General features: G+C 41.6%; 1 protein-coding gene across 5 annotated transcripts in view; it reads right to left on the bottom strand.

Moving 5' to 3' along the window:
• The window catches only part of OSBPL5 (oxysterol binding protein like 5), a 182,641-nt gene that overhangs the window by 40,788 nt on the left and 122,765 nt on the right, over nucleotides 1-19,088 (bottom strand). For all 5 annotated transcript variants that reach the window (XM_065838792.2, XM_065838794.2, XM_065838793.2 and 2 more), the window contains exons 3-6: nucleotides 18,829-18,902; nucleotides 8,735-8,815; nucleotides 7,978-8,079; nucleotides 6,189-6,392 (exon numbers count right to left, since the gene is read on the bottom strand). In XM_065838792.2, coding sequence (XP_065694864.1) covers nucleotides 6,189-6,392; nucleotides 7,978-8,079; nucleotides 8,735-8,815; nucleotides 18,829-18,902 — 461 coding nt within the window. The remainder of the gene's footprint in view (nucleotides 1-6,188; nucleotides 6,393-7,977; nucleotides 8,080-8,734; nucleotides 8,816-18,828; nucleotides 18,903-19,088) is intronic.

The raw sequence follows: 19,088 nt of genomic DNA, 5'->3' as shown, positions 1-19,088 counted from the left end.
CATCTTTGTGCAACACCTGAACAGACTGTTCCATGTGCTGCATGCCGAAGCCATCTGCAGCCTGACACACTGGCAATAAAACACCTTTTATGTGTCACCATAGAAGTGGCAGAGCCCACGCCTTGTGCTCCAGGGAAGAGGCAATGGCAGATTTTCTGGAAGGAAACAGGAGGGAAACTCCATCCTGCAAACCTGTCTTCAGGAAAGGAGGAGACAGGGAAAACGACAGGCTGAGGACCAAAGGTCTCCCAGTATGGGCACATGCTGCTGGGTTTCAGCCCTTCACCTCTACTCTACATCAGACCTTTTCAGAACCTTTATACTGTGGTGCCTGGGGTGACAGCCTCTTCAGGCTTTAACAAAAACAAGCTTTGCTTGTTTATGTTGCCTTTAGTTTAGAAGCTGTGGAAAAAAAATATTACAGTGTCTTGCAAACATCCTGTCACAATCCCTTCAGCATGATTCTCCAGAAATGACTCCCAGAGAAGTAGAGAAATCTTGGATTAGGAACTTCTCTGAGCAGAACCACATGTTCCCACCTTGATCTTCACCTGTTTTCTCTTCTCTTGAGCTCCAGAAGCTGTTAAGGAAAAGCAGTTCCTGCACCTGGTGAGCACACCTTCATACACTCCACGGTAGAGACTTCATGCCACAACCTGGCCGAAATGGGAAATTCAAGACGACCTGGCAATACGCACTTCCAGCCCAGAAGGCCAACTGTACCCTGGGCTGCATCAAAAGAAGCATGACCACAAGGTTGACGGAGGTGACTCTCCCCCTCTGCTCTTGTGAGACCCCACCTGGAGTACTGCATCCAGCTTTGTGGCCTCCAGCTTAAGAGGGACGTGGACCTGCTGGAGCAGGTCCAGAGGACAGCCATGAAGATGATCAGAGGGCTGGAGCACCTCTGCTATGAAGACAGGCTGAGAGAGTTGGGGTTGTTCAGCCTGGAGAAGAGAAAGCTCTGCGGAGACCTTATAGCAGCCCTCCAGTATCTAAAGAGGGCCTACAGGAAAGCTGGAGAGGGCCTTCTTGCAAGGGCATGTAGTGATGGGACAAGGGGTAATGGCTTTAAACGGAAAGAGGGTAGATTTAGATTGGGTATTAGGAAGAAATTCTTCACTGTAAGGATGGTGAGGCTCTGGAACAGACTGCCCAGGAAAGCTGTGGATGTCCCACCCGTGGAAGTGTTCAGGGCCAGGTTGGATAGGGCTTTGAGCAACTTGGTCTAGTGGAAGGTGTCCCTGCCCATGGCAGGGGGTTGGAACTAGATGATCTTTCGGGTCCCTCCCAACCCAAACCATTCTACAAGTCTATGAAATAAATGCAAGTCCCTACTCTTCCTCCCTTGCATTTCAAAGTGATCCAGCCTCTTCAAGCTCCTTCTCTTCCTCACTTTGTAACAAACAACATGAAAGCAGGTTCTTTTTCAAACATGCAGACATCAAGTCAGAAATAAACAGTGAGCAGAAAACATCACCAATCCTCACATGACCACTATGCCAACTGCAGGGTAGAAAAATCAGTTTTCTCCAGGATGCTCAAACACAGATTTCCTTGAGTTCCTAGAGAATACCACACAACGCTGAAAATCTGTAGGGAAATTTTTGCAGTTTGAGTGTGACTCTCCTCCCTTTCATGGGCCTTTATGGTATTCCATCCTGCTCCTTGAAAGAAGGCCTTTTCCCTAGCGTTAGTTTGTAAGCAGGGAAACTGTGACTGCTACTGAAAACTGCTCCTGTATACAAGTGTCTGGTAGTCAAATAGTGATTTTATCTGGATTTTTGTTATTTAGTTCCAGTCAGGAAGCCAAAATTTCAAAAGAATGAAGAATGCAAGCATAAGACAAGTATCAAATTCTATCTGTATCTATGCCATGAAGATGCAGTGCTGAGAAGGCAACTCTTCAGTCTAGCTTCTTGTCTCCACATCTGCAGGGCTCTTCTGCTGCCAGGAGGAATTTAGAGCCTTGTTACTCACTTCTTTTTCTCCTTCCCTCTCCCACAAGAGGCTCACAAAATTAAGACTGTTTAAAGGCTTAATAGTCAGGACTGGCAAAGCTGAGATTTGATTAGTAAACCAGAGCAGAGCAGCTCAAGACATTACTAGTGACATTAATGCAATCGGGCATCATTCCCAACGGCATTTTTCCTTTCAGTCGCTTGCAGCTGAGCAGGGTGTTCAAGAACTGTTGATAACACCACTACTTGTTCTTTCAGTGCAGAGATTGATATTTGCTCTCTTGGAGGAATAGCCTTACAACCAAAATACTACAGATCCAGAGAGATGTTATTACAAAAAAAGGAGGAGAACGGAAGGAGGGAATAACACAAGGTTTTAACAGACATTTAGGCAAGTGGATAAACACAAGGAGCAGCCAAGTCACTCTGTCAAGGAAACATATTCAACAGTAAGGCACGCTCATACATGGAGGGGTCTGCTTCCCACAGAAAGGAGAGGAGGCCATAAAAATCAAGTCAACATCTTCAGAGAGAAATAAGGTTGTGTATCTGCACGGCCGAGATAATGACGCTTTCTGTCTCCCAGCCTTTCAGTTTAAGACCTCCAAGACAATGATCATCTCCCACATAAAGTGAATGTTATCCCTGCTATACTGGGACTCAGAGCTCAGCTGCAGCCTCTGGACAGTACAATCAAGAAACTATCATCTTGTGGTCATTCCTGTATTTACATTTGATTTGAGACTCGAAAGGCATTATCAAATAACATTGGTTGATCAGGCTTTGAGAAATGGAGTGGACTCACACTGTTTTAGATAGTGTGATGAGACATCTAGTCATGGAAAGACATAAAGCAAAGCTTTAAAAAGGGGAAAATAAATCTTTTATAAACAGTACTGTGGGTAATTGTGCTGTATTATGGAACAGAACAAACAACTGTAAAAGAGCTGCATAAGCCCACTACTAGAACTCCTTTCTTTAAAAGAACCATTCAAAGCTCCTAAAATCAACAAAATCAAAATTACACATATTTCTAGATTCAGTGGGTTTGACCTTGATTCATTTAGTGCTCTAAATACGTGCCAGAACAAGCTGTAGTCAATAAAACCTTCCCACATCATACTGCTCAGCTAGCTTCTCAGCAAGCTCAGAGGGAAATGCAAACTATTCCAGGACAGTAATTTGGGACAGCCAGGCAAACCTTGCCGGCAGACAGCCCTACACTCCCTCCGTGAGACCAGAGGACAGACACTCACACCCTCACACTCATTACTAGGTTGGCATTCGCTGGTCTCTTCCCTGAAGCAGCGTGGGATCACGCTGCCTTCACATGACAGACTAAGTGCCTCTGGAGCAGTATTTGAAGCATGTGGGGGAAGCCTTTCTTACCGCTGCTTTTGCTGCTGACTGATTTGGAGACCTTGGTGGTTTTGGCCTTGGGTTTACAAAGCCATGGGCAGAGCAAAAACGTAAGAGGTCTAATCCATTCGCCCTATGAAGGAGTTCCAGGCCAAAATGCTCAAAAAGCCAGTGAAACAGCATAGAATACAGAACTCTCTCCTCTCAGGGATATGCTTCTAAGATAGCTCTAGAAACCAGAGCGCTTTATAGTAAAAACAGTTCCCTCTGCATATATTAAGCTTTCCACTACAAGCAATGGCCTTACATATTACCTACTTCTCATCTGAAAGGCACCCCAAAATTTCATCCTGTGCTAACTGAAGTTAAATGACTGCACATCATATTTAATAGGATAGCACAGCTGGAAGTGTCTAGGGCACCACTTGAACCAGACCTTTGTTCCAGGGCTGAGCCCTGCACTTAGATCCAAACATCTGCTGAGCAGCCAGGCCAACCCGTACAAAGGCATCCATTAATTACCCTGAGTCAGCTGAAGTCCACTGATGTGAGACAAAACTGGACCATCAACTCTAGTCTGGAAAATCCTTAAAATTTCACAAGCCATTTCAGCCAAAAGTGAAAGCTGTTTAGCCAGATCCTACTCCTATCATGATGGAGAGTAACCTGGGTATTTTGCTTAAGCTCAGGCTAATCTATATTTCATGAGAAATGGGCTTTCTTTGCACAGTTACACATAACCAATTTAGATCAGCCAATTCTCCTCCATTTGCTTCAAAAGGTGGCCATGAAATGACACAAAACGAAACAGTATTTTCAGTGGTTTCAGCCTTAAACTGTTGTCAGAGTGCAGATAGTTTATTTGACAACAAGCACAGCAGTGGTGGATTTCTTCTTCAGGTGTATTTTGGAGTTCACCTTGTGGCTGAAAGCACCTATCACATGTAACCATCCAGACTGAACTCAGGTTTCAGGAAACATCCTACCACGCAGCTCAAATGCAGCTTTCTAAGTATGTCTCAAGAGACTTAGAATACTGCTTTGACTTTAAAACTCAAACCTCTTAGGAATTCCTCTAGTACACAAATATTTTCAGAGATATATTCTCTTCATATTTAATATTCCTATTTTTGTCATATATTTCCTCAAGAGACACAAAAATTAGACACAGATAAACATATGCAAATACATATACGCGTTGATAAAAACTCTTCTTTGTTTTGGCTGATCAGTTCAAAGGGAAGGGCATTCTGCCATAACACTTCAGAACTGTCAGCAACACTACTTTTCAGTATCTGACTATGGTTTTGATTATACTTTTTCACTAGGTCTCCTCACTGTGCTTTTCAGAAGAATTCAGTTGACCTGTCAAATCACAAGGAATTTTTTGTTGATGGACAGCAAATAATCCACAACCTTCTTGGGTGCATGGTCTGAATAAAAAAACATCAAAACTCTCAAAACTGAATAAGGAGCAAAGTAGCAATGAAACCTTTAGGATTTAAAGCAAAAGCAGTGCATCTAGGCACAGATCAGAGCTGAGCTGAGCTACTGTCGGAAGACAGCAACTCTCACTCTGGTTGTTGGAGTTCATTTTAATTCTCCCCTCCTACCTTACTAAAAATCACAGGACTTTTTATAGTGATTGTATAGCTGTGCTTAAAACTGTTCAATTAAGTGCAGAGATGAGCAGGTGAGGCTGCTTGGTCTGTTCCCATAGGGCTTCTCCTCCATTTTGCTAGACCTTTGGATGCCAATGACAAATGCTGTCATCGCTCTCGCAAGACTCTTTCCAAGTAGATTTACTCTGCTGATCACCTTGCAGCAAGGCAGTAACTTGTAAAACCTTGCTTACACCAGTGATGTCTCCTGGAGAATTTATGTCTGCAATAACTCAGCTGAGTCACTGCTTTTAATGGGGAAACAAGAGTTCAAGAATAACGTAAGTTTTGTCTTCAGGGTATCCAAAAAATGTTGCTCTTGGTGACTCTCAGAAAGTACTGGGGTCTTCTTCTTTGCTCAGAGGCATTAGATAATTTTTTTCTCTTTTTTTCCCTATTCTAAAAGGAAAGAAGGAAAAGAAATGCAGCTCTCTGTAATTTGCAGGGAGCTATTTCAAGAAGTGTGAAAAACTATTAATCATTTGTGTTACATACAGATCCAGAAGTCACTGCAAGACTTACTGTGTACACAGGAAGAGACTGTTTCACCCTGGGAATACCAACAGACTGAAGAAGAACTCAAAGTGAAGGAGAGACAACCTCGCTGTTTCTCTTTCAAAGAAAAATTCAAAGAAAATTAAGGCAACCTATTCAAAGTCACACTTTTGTGGAACAGACAAATCTTGAGCAGACCAAAGTTCCAAGTCCATCACAAACAAACACAAAACTCCAGAGGCATTAGGAAAAAAAAAAAGTCAGATGATTAATCTAAAAAAGTCAAATGATTACTCTGTTTTCTGCCACTTTGCCAGCCCTCTTCCAGCACAAAACGCTTTGCACATCCTTGTTTTGGGGAAGTCAGTTAATTGGGTCTATTCCTCACCTCTTTTTAAAGATGTAGGCCATGGCTTGACACAGCTTCTAGGTATTGATCATTTTCCTGCACTAACATGCTTTCCCTTTCCTCAGTTTATGCATGCATCTATACACCAAGAATGACACATTTGTATATCTAATCACAAGGCACCGTGTTCCTTTGATGTCATATGATCAGGCTTCAGTGTCTTTAATATTCTCATGCAATCAACTCACCATCACTAACAGCAAGCGAAGAAGTGAGAAGCTAGATAATATCAACACTAGATAACACTAGTGCTCAGATACTTGGTGACCTGGAGGAGGTTGTTTGACTCATCAGGATTGTTACCTTTACAGCCCAGATTGACTGATCCAAAGGATGAAAGAGTTTAAAACAGAAGCCATCCTTTTTGGAGGGTCTCTCGATCAGCTCACATGAATGGAGCAAGATTGTCCCAACCCATTGTCCAATCTTTGGTGTCTTATAAATCAGCAGCACTCCTGGTTTCAGAACACACCACAGCTTGGTCCAACTCTTCAGAGTCCCACGAATCTGAAGAGGAGAAAGGAAAGAACAAAAAGTTTCATTTACATTGCTCCTTAAAAGAAAAACAGCATTTATTCAGTGTTTATACAGTATTTCCAGTATGTGTTTCTCCCAAGGCCACACTTAAGAAGATACACTGCATTATCTGAACAGTCTTAGCGATCTCATAGCAAAATCCTAGACCTTGTAAATCTCACTATCAGAATCTAGTCTTCATATTTTTATTACTGGCTTAGTGTTAGCAGCTTGTTTAATTTTTTAGGCAACCAGGACCGCTGGCCCATGTGAGAATGACTTGTTATTAATCACAGAGGACATGCCAATTAGAACATTGCACAGAAAAATGTTGTAACTAGTCTAACTCGACTTATAAGTCATTTTAATAGTGTTCTGTAGAACAGAGCTATTAATGAGTTTTGTCAAATAGCCCATTTTTAAAAGCACCTTCTCCAGCTGGTTTACTTCTGTGTCAAGCTCAATGTGCGCTCGCTCTTGTATTGGAGACATTAAATCTGACCGCGTATATTAAAGATAACAGCTATAAGAACAGGGAAGTTTCTCAGTAAGGTTAGGTTTTGCCTAAGGTGGTCTTGTCTTCAACATACATAGGCCAAACCCCAAGTCTTCTGTTGGTGTTGTGTTTTTATGACCCAGCATCATTTGTTGCTGAACCAGAAACTTCCAGCAAACAGCAAACAGCTCTTCTGTATTTAAAAAAAAATCTAAATATTTAACTACCATCAACATTAAACACTATGGAAATATTTTGTTGCCAATTTAATTTCTCAAATGAACCACAAGTATCTCAGTTTTCTGGCCTCTAATACTGATTGTAGAACAATGTTGGAGGTTTTTCACACTGGTCAAATGTGATTCTATTGTTTCATGAAATCCCTAAGTTACTTTTTTTCTTTTCTTTTTTTAAAGAGCTGTGTGTTTGGCAATGTTTGGAAACTAAGTTTTGCCATTATGAAAGGGGAAACCCGTTCATTATTAGCTGAGAAGACTAAACGGCACCAAATGAGGAGAAAAAGAGGGTCAAAGGTAACAGTATCAATACAAATTTATTTGGCCACATATGAAGTTTCAGGACTTCAATGAGAAGCTGTCACTAGTTGAGTCTTTGCACAAGGAGAAATTACAGTTGTCATCAGGTCCAATATGTTTCATTCTGTGCTGTGGCAACATAAAATCCAACTGTCAATAGAACAAGCTGTATCTGCTCATTTCCAGGCTGTTACTCTGTCTATTCCCTCTTCAGTACAAAACCACATCTTTGGAAGAGGCCAGCAGACTCATAAAGGAAAAAAGAAAGAAACATCATCGCTTCCTTTTGTACTATGCACTTTTTGAGACCTTGTTGCTACTTAAGGACATGGAACAGATGGATGAAGTTAGGTTAAGATGGAAAGTAAATAATCCCCATAACTCCACTTTCATAGCACTTATTTAATCACAGCTTTAGAGCAACTTCAATTCAAAAGTATTCAGTCTTCCTTCACTCAAAAAAGTGCTAATGCATAAGTAAGTCTCAGGCACATCAAGTACTTCTCACTTATTTTTTCCTACAGTCTCAGAACCAATTAAATACCTTCAGCCAGTCTGCTGTGATCACTACACTGGGATCCTTCAGAGCACTGAAGAGTTGTTTGGTAGCTCTTTTCTTCTCCTGTCTGTAATTTTTTTTTTGTACCTGATAGAGAACAGAGAAAATATAGCAGCTGTAATCATGGCCTCTTCTGGGGAAGAAAAAACATGATGCATTAAGGACAGCTATGTATAGCGCAGCTAGAACCTGACCCAGCACAGGTTCCCCAGAAATGAGCACAAGGAAGAACAAAACCATAATGAGATAACAGGTATCTTCTCTGCTCCTGAAGTTTCACTAAACATAATCTAATTTGGCTTTTCTTTGGGGGAAATGGAAAGAAGCTGAATACCCACCCTTCAAATTAAAGATATTAAATCTAATTTCATCTAAACCAAATTATTTATGCATTTGGTTTGGTAGACAAGCAAGTGTTCAAGCAATAATTTGCTCAGAGTGCCTAGGCATAACCCTCCTAACAAGACCAATGAAGAATTACAATCCTCTTGAGGTGCATAATAGCTCTGGAACATACAAACAGAGTGAAATAATTACACTGATTTGTTGTTTGCAGTACATAATCTAATCCTCTGTATAAAGCCTGTAAATGCCCTTGGCCTATAATGACTCCTAGAAGAGTCAGAGGCTTCTCTAGGTCTTGGGAAATGACTCAGAGTAGTTCCCAATGGTTTGTTTGGAAGGTGCTACTTGTTTTGTAAAAGAAAGTCAGCTGATGCTGACTTGGCTGCTTCACACATACCTTCAGTGTTTCCTTCTTCGTGAATTTGGCTGTGGGAGACACACACTCTTTGTCAGAACCATTGCAAAGTTTATATTCGATCTAAAAAAAGAGAGGAAACAGGAATGTGTTAACATGAAGATGTTCAAGTTATGCTCTAATGAAGAGTCGTTTATATCTTCCAGGAATCCATGAAAGAGCTGATTGCAGACTTCAGCAACGGAACAGTAGGCAGGTGGTGCAGAAAACACAGATTTGCAGTGCACTCCAAACTCCCTTTTTAGCAAATTCTCAACCAAGCTTTCTTCATATTTCTCCCATGCAGACATTAACCTTGGTAAAACAAAACAAAAAACCCCTCTATTCTTATTCCTAACTTTGAAAACTGTCCATCTCTTTTCAGATCAGAAAGCATTTCAATTACTGGAATAAAAATTATGAGGAGGCTGGTATAGATCTTTCAGAACTAGACTCAACATTGGCAATGACTGCTGCCCTAGCTGAAATGTCCAGAAACATGAGTGGGCAAGAAATGACCTAATCATGTTACAGATAATACAGGAAATCATCATCATCTGGCCCTGCAAAGAGAGGCACAAAATATACAGTCGCTTCAAATCATGTTTCATAGTGTCAGTGCTGTTTAAATCCATTTTCAGAGGCTGCAAACTGATCTCCTAATTGTGCTGATGGGCTGAAAAATGTTTCACTTTTGTTAGACATGGTCACAATATTAGTGTTCCTACAATAAAGTACACTTAGAGAGTATGACTGTTTGGAACCCAACTCACGACGAGGACCCTCCCTGGATATGTACTGTCAGCAAACTGTCCAAAACTTGGTGGGGTTAGTGGCATAAGAATTACGGTACAGGCTGGACCCTGCTACTTTTTATGTGACCACAAGAAAGTTACTTTCTCTCTCCATACCTCTTTTCCTTCCAACCTTTCATGGGTCTCATGCATTCAGACCGTGATCTTTTGGGGTCAGGCACCGTCTCACCCACTTATGCATGGTTGTTTTATTTAAAAAAGCCCTTGGCCACCTTGATTGAATGGGTATGACATGAGAATAAGCTGTACTAAGTAAGAAGTATCAAATACAGTTCCCATTTACAAATTCACTGCTATGACGTGACACAAAACTACTGGGCTCTCAGACTCTCTCTCCTGTATGTCATGAGTTACATCAACTCATAGTTTTACAGCACCTTCAATTTCAAGAGACCCACTTTCTTTTTCCCTTCTAGTGACACAGAAACCTCTCTGACTGCTACAGCTACAAACCATGCTGAATGTTAGCGTGAGCAGGAAAATATTTAATGACAGCTGGATCAGTCCTTTTCACGTAACTTAGATAAAACATGCAAATGCAAAACCAGGACACAGCAATCAGGCCACCAACTGTGCTTCAGAGACTGGCAGGAGCAAAAATGGGAGATAAAGTTGCATACTCGACTGAGCAAAACTCACTCTGGATGACGCAGGATTAGAAATTCAGGGCAGAAGGTGCAATAATGTTGTCACATACCCTTATAGTAGTCTTTCACTAAAAATGAAAGTACACTTGACACTTAAGAATAAATAGAGAAATGAAAACTCTATGATGGCACATAAAGACCAGTGAAGTTCCTGATCTGACTGTCCAGTGTACAAGTCAATACGGCATTGGATCCACTGAAAGAAAACTACAGCTTTGGACTCCTGTAACTGTTCAATATCCGTCATTTTTGTTTTAACAGAAAGCAAAGCCTGCCTCCTCTACCTGCAATGCAGTCTCTGATGCAAATTTTTTATTTCTGCACATGGGATTCACTGTGAAAACACAAGATTTGTGATGGGGACAACTGCACTGATACGATGTCTGAGCAGATAACTGTGCCCACAGGGTCTTTGTCACATTTCAAAGGGCAGTAGCAGACATTTGGGAGATATGCTATAAGCTTTTCTTTATGAGGAAGCATTTCTAAGTCCTTAAATGTCTCTGAGCAAGAATCCTTTGGAATTACTAGGAGATTATGCTTTCATGATTTGAGACGCGCGTCCTCTGAAACTGCTCAGAAAAATTCTCCCCCTTTCTCCCAGTTAGCAGGGAGAATGTCCTGTCCTTGAGATACAACTATGAGCCAAATGCTTAACAGTAATTTCACTCCCTCCAGCCTGAGAGATCAGACGCTGAGAGAAACACTGCGTACTATTCTTCATTAGCCAGAGCGAGAAGCAGAAAAAGCACAGATGTCCCTGAGATTTGAGGAAATCCCGCTCAGGTGTCTGCAAAGGATCAGGATATAATGGATGTTTTTTGCTTAACTAATTAAAATAAGCTACAAGTCACTTGTTGTCTATACAATTACATATCAGCACTTATAAAAAGAACAAATTATTGGACCCTAAGCTCACTTGGCTTGAGGAAACTTACTTGAAGATGAATTCAGAAAGGCTTCCAACAACTACTGCAAACCTGAGCCTTAAACCTGGTTCTCGTGGGGAACAGGCACCAACACACACAGAGGCACTTTCACTGCTCTACCAGCCACACCTGCCTCCTCCTCGGAGTCTCTTTGCATCATGCTAAAAATAGAGCTAAATCACCACAAGTCTTCAAATCTGGGACGCTTGCACAGAAAGACATTGATCCACCTCTTCAGGAGGGGTTACTGGTAGCTCCGTGACCAAGGACACCACAAGCCCAACGCCAGCTGGTACTGCTGTGCATGTCAAATAGCCGCAGCACACAACAGCAGATAAAGGGCTGATCTCCCCTTACACCACTGCAGCCTTTACGAGCTCAATAAATACAGTGAAACTTGCCTGAAATAATTACAAACTGGTCTTTCAGTTGGTCAAAGCAGCTGGATTAACAGCCTTGGAGGCTGCTGCAATGGGCTTCTGAATCCCTGCACTGCCTTCTCGGGGGCTGAGCTACATCCAGACATGCTGAATTTGCTGACTTTGCCTGTAAATGGAAAACAGGGATGGTGTACACTAAGGCAGGCTTAAGGATGGACGAGAAAGAAGCAGTAACTTAAGTGCCCCATCACCTGTGCAAGAATTCCTAGGTGTGGGAAAATAAATATCTGTGCTACCATGTTCCAAAAGCTGTGATGTATCAGCTCCCCAAGATGGTTGTAAAATGACCAAGATTTATAAAGACAGAGAAAATTTTACTGAAGTCAAGCCATGTAACTAGGAGCCATGGACAACCTTTCAGATGTGCCTGACTTGGGACTACTGGTTTTGGAAACTGGACACTGTTCCCCAGTTAATTTGTCAAAGGGGCAAACGGATTGCTTCTCCCTGTTGACTTTGCTTCTTGTTATGCTTATGAGGAAAAACCATCACAGATCCTAGATAGCAGTTTTCTTGCAGGTGATCTCCAGGTCTACAGAGTGAAAAGCATTGCATTTCTGGGTTTAAAGCTCCTGCCTTTTCGCAAGAAAGGTGGGATCTAAGGCCCCACAACTGCACAACACAGGCTGTCATGCTGCTGATAGCAATGTACACTTCCTCCGGGTTTAACCTCCTAAGTGAATTGAAGCAATATGATATCATGTTTTTACAAGAATGTCTTCATAGTTTTGATTGTACCTTGTGCCATACGTAAGATTCAGTAAACCTGCGCCATCAGCTATAAAGATCCCTAAGACAAAGCAGGGCCTCACACTACTAAAACACATCAAAACCACTTAATGATGTCCTTCTATCGCTTTGCCTTTCTCAGCCTGGCTGAAAACTAAGAGAAGCCATTTGTCACCAGAACAAAGCTTTCAATGGGAAAATGCGTGCGCAGGATATCAGAATTTGGCCACCCCTCTCTACAGCAACATGTGAACAATACTAACCAGAATGAGACATTTTACAATGGGAGGGTAGGGAATTCGTGTCCTTTTTAAAATAAAAACACTGGAATATTCTAAAAAGAAAGCAATACGTGTGTTTTTCACATACTGGTTCTCATCATTATAAGGAGGGAAGACTGTTAACCTGTCAAAAACTTCCACCAGGGCACACAGCAGCACTTGCAGAGGTAGGAAACTGTTGTCCCTCTTCATTCTCTAAGCAGATCTGTTCTTTCCAGGACTGAGCAATGACCTTGCCAGCTGACGACAGGCTGTACTGTACTCACAGACATACTTTTCATCCCTGTTAAGTTTCTTCCCTTTCATTTCAGTTATGTAGCTCTGGAGATCCACTGCTGATTGTTAGCAGTTATGACAGTACCCCTGCACTTCTGCTAGGCTTTGTAAGAGTCCTCACAATAGTGCTATTATGATCCAGTGTCTTTTTGGTGAATTCATTTCCAAGAGGAACCACATTACTTGACAGAAAAACAGTCTGCGATCAGCTCTGGTGTGAGGGATGGCAGCCCATCCGTGCCTTGGGTAACAGCAAGAGGAATATCCTATTGTTGAGCACACGCAACCCTTGCTGCATGGGACGAACACAAAAAAATGTGTAATGAGACAGAACTATTCCAAGTCAGAAACAACTAAATAAAGTAATTCTCAAGCTGTGGTCGGCATGTTAACACCAGTGACAGCTTACAAGTTGCTCTTTTTTCTTCTTTGTTTCTAAGTGAGAGAAAGATGAAATCAGATGGGAATTTGAAGGCAGAACAAAAGTAGCTGGGGTCATAAGTTATGTTTCACAAAAGCAAAAATAGTCGTCACATGGGAGGCACATTGTTGCTCACATGTAATTTCTCCAGTATCTTTTCCACATAAAATTGCTGCAGACCTGTATCACTGCAGAAATAAAGGAAATGAAACCGAAGTTCCTGAAGTAGTAAAAACACTATGGAAGAGCTGAGTTTAACGTTAAAAATGAACAGCTTCTTGTTACTGATGTGAATATTCACAGATATCAACCATGTTTAAGCAATTTTGTTTTAAATTTACTGTAAGAAGTTCTTTTTAAAAACTTTTTTATTTTACTGTGAATTAACAGCTCATCCAAAGCACAGTAAAGTCAGTGAAATGATTCCTACTGACAAACAAGCTTTGCATTAGAAAGCTTACCCTTCAGTTAATATGCTGCTTTATAGCAAGTTGAATAATTTTCACCTAAAACTACATAGTTAAAAAAAAACCACAAACAAAACCCCCACAACTATCTTATTTCGACAATGCAAAAATGTTACAATAACATTAACTGTGTTTACGACACTAAAACAGCACAATGATTAGCACAAATTGAAAAGCCTGTACAAATAAACAGCTGACATGACAGCAATATCTAAGGAAAATAATTAGTGAAATTCAGCTATCCAAGCCACTCCAGATAACAAGTTATACTACTGTGTAGTGGAATGCTTTGCTCCATTGCATCAGATTATAGTAATTAAAGAAAAAGCCACAGACCTCACGGGATTTCTGTACGATCATTTACGTGTGCCTTTCACGGGAAGAACATTCTGCAGGTTTCTAATATTTAAAGAACACTTCAGGCAAGATGGGAAGTTGCATTCTGAGAACGATGCTGTTTCACATGACCGGTACAGTTGTAGTGCTAAGCAGAAATCTGAAGCAAAGATTTTCTCTCTGGCTATAAGCACAACTTTCATTCCTAGGCTGAGTTTAAACAAACCAAGAAATTGAGCAATGAAAAACTTTCAGGTTAAAATATGATTTGCAAAACTGTTTAATGAATAATTTCAATTTTAGCACCTCCGTTTACCCTCATCTCCCCCATCAGAAACACCAGAGTAAGGAATTATGGTCACCAGTGACCCATGGTGACATGATATGACTGCTGTGGCTTACCCAAAGTTATCAACTTTGAGACTTCATTTCTGTAAATGAACAGTTACTATTGTGTTGACTTCTGTGAGGCACCTGGGAGTTCAGGCCTTGTATGCACCTATGCAAGTTAAGGGTGCTCCCTGTTTCCTGCCTCTCAGTGCAAAACCCCAGCCCTCTTCTATGCAATTCTCCCAGGACACTCCAGGCTACCTCTCTGCTCATTTGAAATCGCTGTGGACAACAGTGATTACCCAAAAATGCTGCACATGGAACTGAAGAAGCAAGGTGTGCCTGAGCCAGGGCACAGGAACTGAGTGTAAGTCTGATAGAGACCACTAGCTCCAAAATAATTCCATCCACAGCATCAACAGCATAAAGCACAGTAACAAAAAGCCAGCAAGGGTCCAGTGAAGCATAACACCACCTGGAAAGGCCAGGTTCTCCAGGAGGTCTGTGTTTAGCACACATGGGGGATATTTCACTCCTGAGCCTCTCTGAGGTGATTCTGGATCTCTCTCACAACTGATTCTTTGTTTTGCTGGGTAAGGAGAAGAGAGTGAAAGGTACCCTTGGAGGTTGCCAGAGTTGTGAATGATTTTTTATGTAACCATGCCTGGAATTAACTGAGAGGTTAAGATCATGCTTCATGGATCTAAGATGAGCTTGAGACAGCATGGGAGTTGTAGCTTAAATCTCAAGTGATCAGTATGAGGCCTTTAAAACTACTTTGTAGCTGAAAGAAATTTCTGGTAGCCACTTAGATTCGTATTTCAGATTATAAATCACACAATGAAGACTTGAACAACTCAGGTACATGAAAAACCTCATTCACGATGAGCAGAGCAATCTAAACTTTGCCCTCTCCTACATCATGTAACTGTACACACAACAGCCACACTCCTACAATGTGGTAATTTTAGACTTCATTGTGGCATTAGTGGGGAACCGAAAAGAGTGAGGTACCACTGAGTGCCACCTTCAAGATTTTTCTGACCGTCCCTTAAAATACACCACAATTGTCTGTAGGCTCTGCACGCATATCAAGAAACCCCAGCTGCTCTCCAGACAGTAAAATAAATAGGTACACATACAAAGGCAAGAAAGAGAAAATGCATCACTGCATACTGCAATGAAAGGTGCCTTAAAGCATGCTAACAGTGCTGAATGAGGCACAAAATGAGAGAAGAGTATCTCCTGTCACTATCAGGCACATGCCGACTGTACTAACTGGCTGCAGAGATGAGCTCAAGGCTTAGAGACAGTTCTGAGATACTTTCATACTCCACTATGAGCACTGGTCCCAGAAAACAAGGCTAAAGCACCCTAAAAACCAGAGAAGCTAATATGAGAAACAAACTGAAATAAATAAGCTAATAATGTGGGCTTGTTTTTGTTTTCCCTTGAAAAAGGAGACGAAAGAGACCCCACTTGAAAAATGAAATAGTGAAAATACACTGAAGGGAAGTTTGCCATGTAATATGTAGCTGAACTGTGCATTAGTTTTGCTTTAATAAAATTTGGCATGAGAAGTCACAGCTGAAATCAGAAATATATCTTGCTAAGAACTGCACAAACACACTGAAAGCAAATGTTCCAGCATCAAACATTTTAGTGTCTGTACAGACAGGACAACTGGGATGCGTTCACACCTCAGACATGGACTAAGCAGTCCGTCTATGAGCTCAAGCACAGAGTAGTGTGGTTGCAACTAAACGGCTTCACAGCTCACAAGTTCACAGACGTTTATAGGGTTTTTATGGGACATTCTGCTTGGTGTCTGCTAACCTGGGAAACCTGCAGCCTGCTCCATCACGCAGTGTGGACATGGCCTGAGTGACTGAAACACAAAACAGCTTCCACCTCACTGATGAAGATGTGAAACAGAAACACCATTATTCTGCCCAGGAAAATGCAGGGACTCCAAGTTAGAGCTGGGAATTCAAGGTCCCGTAAGCCCCAGTCCAGGGACTGAATCACTTGCCTGGTTTCCTTTTCCTTCTCATTACTGGGTGAAAAGAGTCAATGTGGTGTGGTACATCAAAATAGCATTGCTGAAGGGACAATGATTTCCAACAAGGTCTGCTGTATCCACTCTGCCAAAAAAAGGGTAAGTATTCATGGCACAGATCTGTTACCTAGAACATTTACTTTTGAATCCATTAATTAAACCTTCACACCCTATGGTTTAGTTTCTAAAAATTATTTCCCTCGTGCTATTATGAATCTAAACATGACCCAATTAATGCACAATCTTTTGTTTGGTTCAAGTAAGTGCAATAGTTATCTATTTTTAAACTGCAGCACTGTGACACTACCCTATTTACTGTTCTGGACACTTGACAGTAAGATTTCATCTTATAGTCTTAGAGGTGAGTGGATGTGAAAAACAAAATATTAAGGAAACTGACTACCAGTTTGCCTAAATTTTTAAATTACAAGACATTTCACAACAGGGACTCCCTACTGTCACTGACACTGCAAAGCAAGACACAAGAAAAGCTACATGACTGGAGAAGAGCAAGGTAGCATACAACATAGCCAGGCAAAGAAGACTGAAGTGAGAACGACAGGCACCACAGCAGAGGTGCAGTGAGACAGACGGTCTCTGAATCAAACACCGTGTGTCTAAGCAGGACATTCAGGAAGAAAAATCTAGCTCTGACCCATTCAGTAGCCAAAGTGAGCAGGCAAGCTGAAGCTTGGTGTTTTGGTTCCTCATTTCTGTTTTTTGTCCACTGGTGTTTCAGAGGAATTTTGACTATTGTAAAACTAAAGTCTTGGGTTGGTGAAAACAAAACTCTGGTCCAGGTTCAGACCCCCATTTGTTTTGAGTCACAAATCAGATGCAGTTTTTCTGCCCTGTGCATTTTATCTTATCTCACCTCAACGACTGCTGTTGATGCTGTCAAGGAGAGGCCCACCAATGCCTCCCAGGTGCACACAAAGCACAGCAGAAATCTAGATGGGCACCCCAATCTTCCAAGGGTGCCTCTCCTTTCAAAAACACACCTGTAGGAGAGTGAATAGCAAGGCAGGCCCTGAGGCTGGGAAAACACAGCTGGGTTGTGCTCTCATACAGGTACCTCTCAAATACATCCCTACTCTTGCATTCATCCTGCATCTCAGAAATCCAACTCCTTTTCAGACAGCATTTCAGTGCTCTGAGTTGTCCTGTCAAGAAAATGTCCATCTTCTTTACATTCCTAATTCATTGGGAATTTAAGACCACTCCTTGTAAGGTGCGCAAAACATCCGGCTTTAAAACAAAAGCCCTGGGTGCAGTTATCTGGTCTTTGGGCCTCTCCACTGCCACGATAAGTGGAAGGCTGGGTTCCCATGAGGAACATGACTGAAAAAGCAAAACCAAGATTGGTTTGCAGCTTGTCAGGTTACAGCAATAGCAGAGGAGATGCACAGGAGCCCTTGTTGCATACTCCCGAAGCTTCTCTCCTCATTATCTCCCCCTGTTGACCTCTGCCAGGGCATCCCAGCAGAGCAATCTGCAAGCTCCAAGCAAGCACAACCAAATGTATTTGAAGATGCAGAGTCTATTTTCATGTATTATAAGAAATCACTTGTCTGCAGCTGCTTCATGTTGTATTTTCATTTCAGCTGGTATCATTTGCATTTTATAGCTTCATAGTTGAATACATTTAGTTAAAAATTTATTAATGGGCCTTGCTTCTATTTCTAGTTACCCTCCAGAAACATTGTAGGCAGGTGCAGCCAAAAAAGCCTGTACCTGAATCTCAAAGCCAGATCTAATTTATAAGGTTGATTCCATCTCTACAGGAAATCAAACCCAGGCATTCAGTAGCTCTAAATGCAGAGCCAGGTTTTTAACACCCAGATCCAGAGTCTTTAGATCCAGTTTTACCTCTCCATAACAGGTTGGATGGAAATATGTTCAGGAAATGTTGGCTAGTTTGTGGTGTTCTCCTGCTACACCAATTCCATAGCTCTCCCAGAGCTCTGCAATACACTCAGTTACAGCTTTCTCTTCCAAAACAGTGAAGGTTTATGATTGCCTTGTTTATCTGGAACAGCAGGAGACACCTCTGCTGACAAAATCGACCTTTTAACCATACTTATTTGTATCTAATTACAACGCCAAATGAGGCCCAAATAAACAGGGTTCTTCTGTGATAGGTGCCATCACGTCAGAGGAAAGTGTGGGCTTTGCTGTCATCCCAATCACGCAAAATCACCCAGTTTCTTTCTCTCAAAACATGCACACACAGTTCCTGCAGGAACGGAGGGAGAGGCTTTCGCAATGACTTAAAAAAAAAAAAAAAGAGCATAAGAATGATTAGAGTAACAGCCTGAGAAGAAACGAAAGCAAGACTAGGGGGATGAAGCCCCCGCTCCACAGTACCTTACTAATGGAGTTTGGAGTCTGTGGTGTCTCATCCTTCAGTGCCGATGGGCTGTTTCCTTCCACGTCTTTTCCTGCAACAAAGAAATGCGATTCAGAAACAGAATAATACTGTGCAAAATTATGGCTCCTCATGGCCTTATAAGGGTTACTGCTACAGTAAGCAAGAGAAGTTCTCATGCAAATCAGGATCACAAAGAGGGATCTTGCAGAGTTTAAAATAACCTGGATCCACATGCTTGGGCTATGCAACAAGTACT

Source organism: Patagioenas fasciata, chromosome 5, assembly GCF_037038585.1.
Source record: "Patagioenas fasciata isolate bPatFas1 chromosome 5, bPatFas1.hap1, whole genome shotgun sequence".
Taxonomy (NCBI): Eukaryota; Metazoa; Chordata; class Aves; order Columbiformes; family Columbidae; genus Patagioenas; species Patagioenas fasciata.
This window is presented reverse-complemented; position numbering and strand designations above follow the sequence as displayed.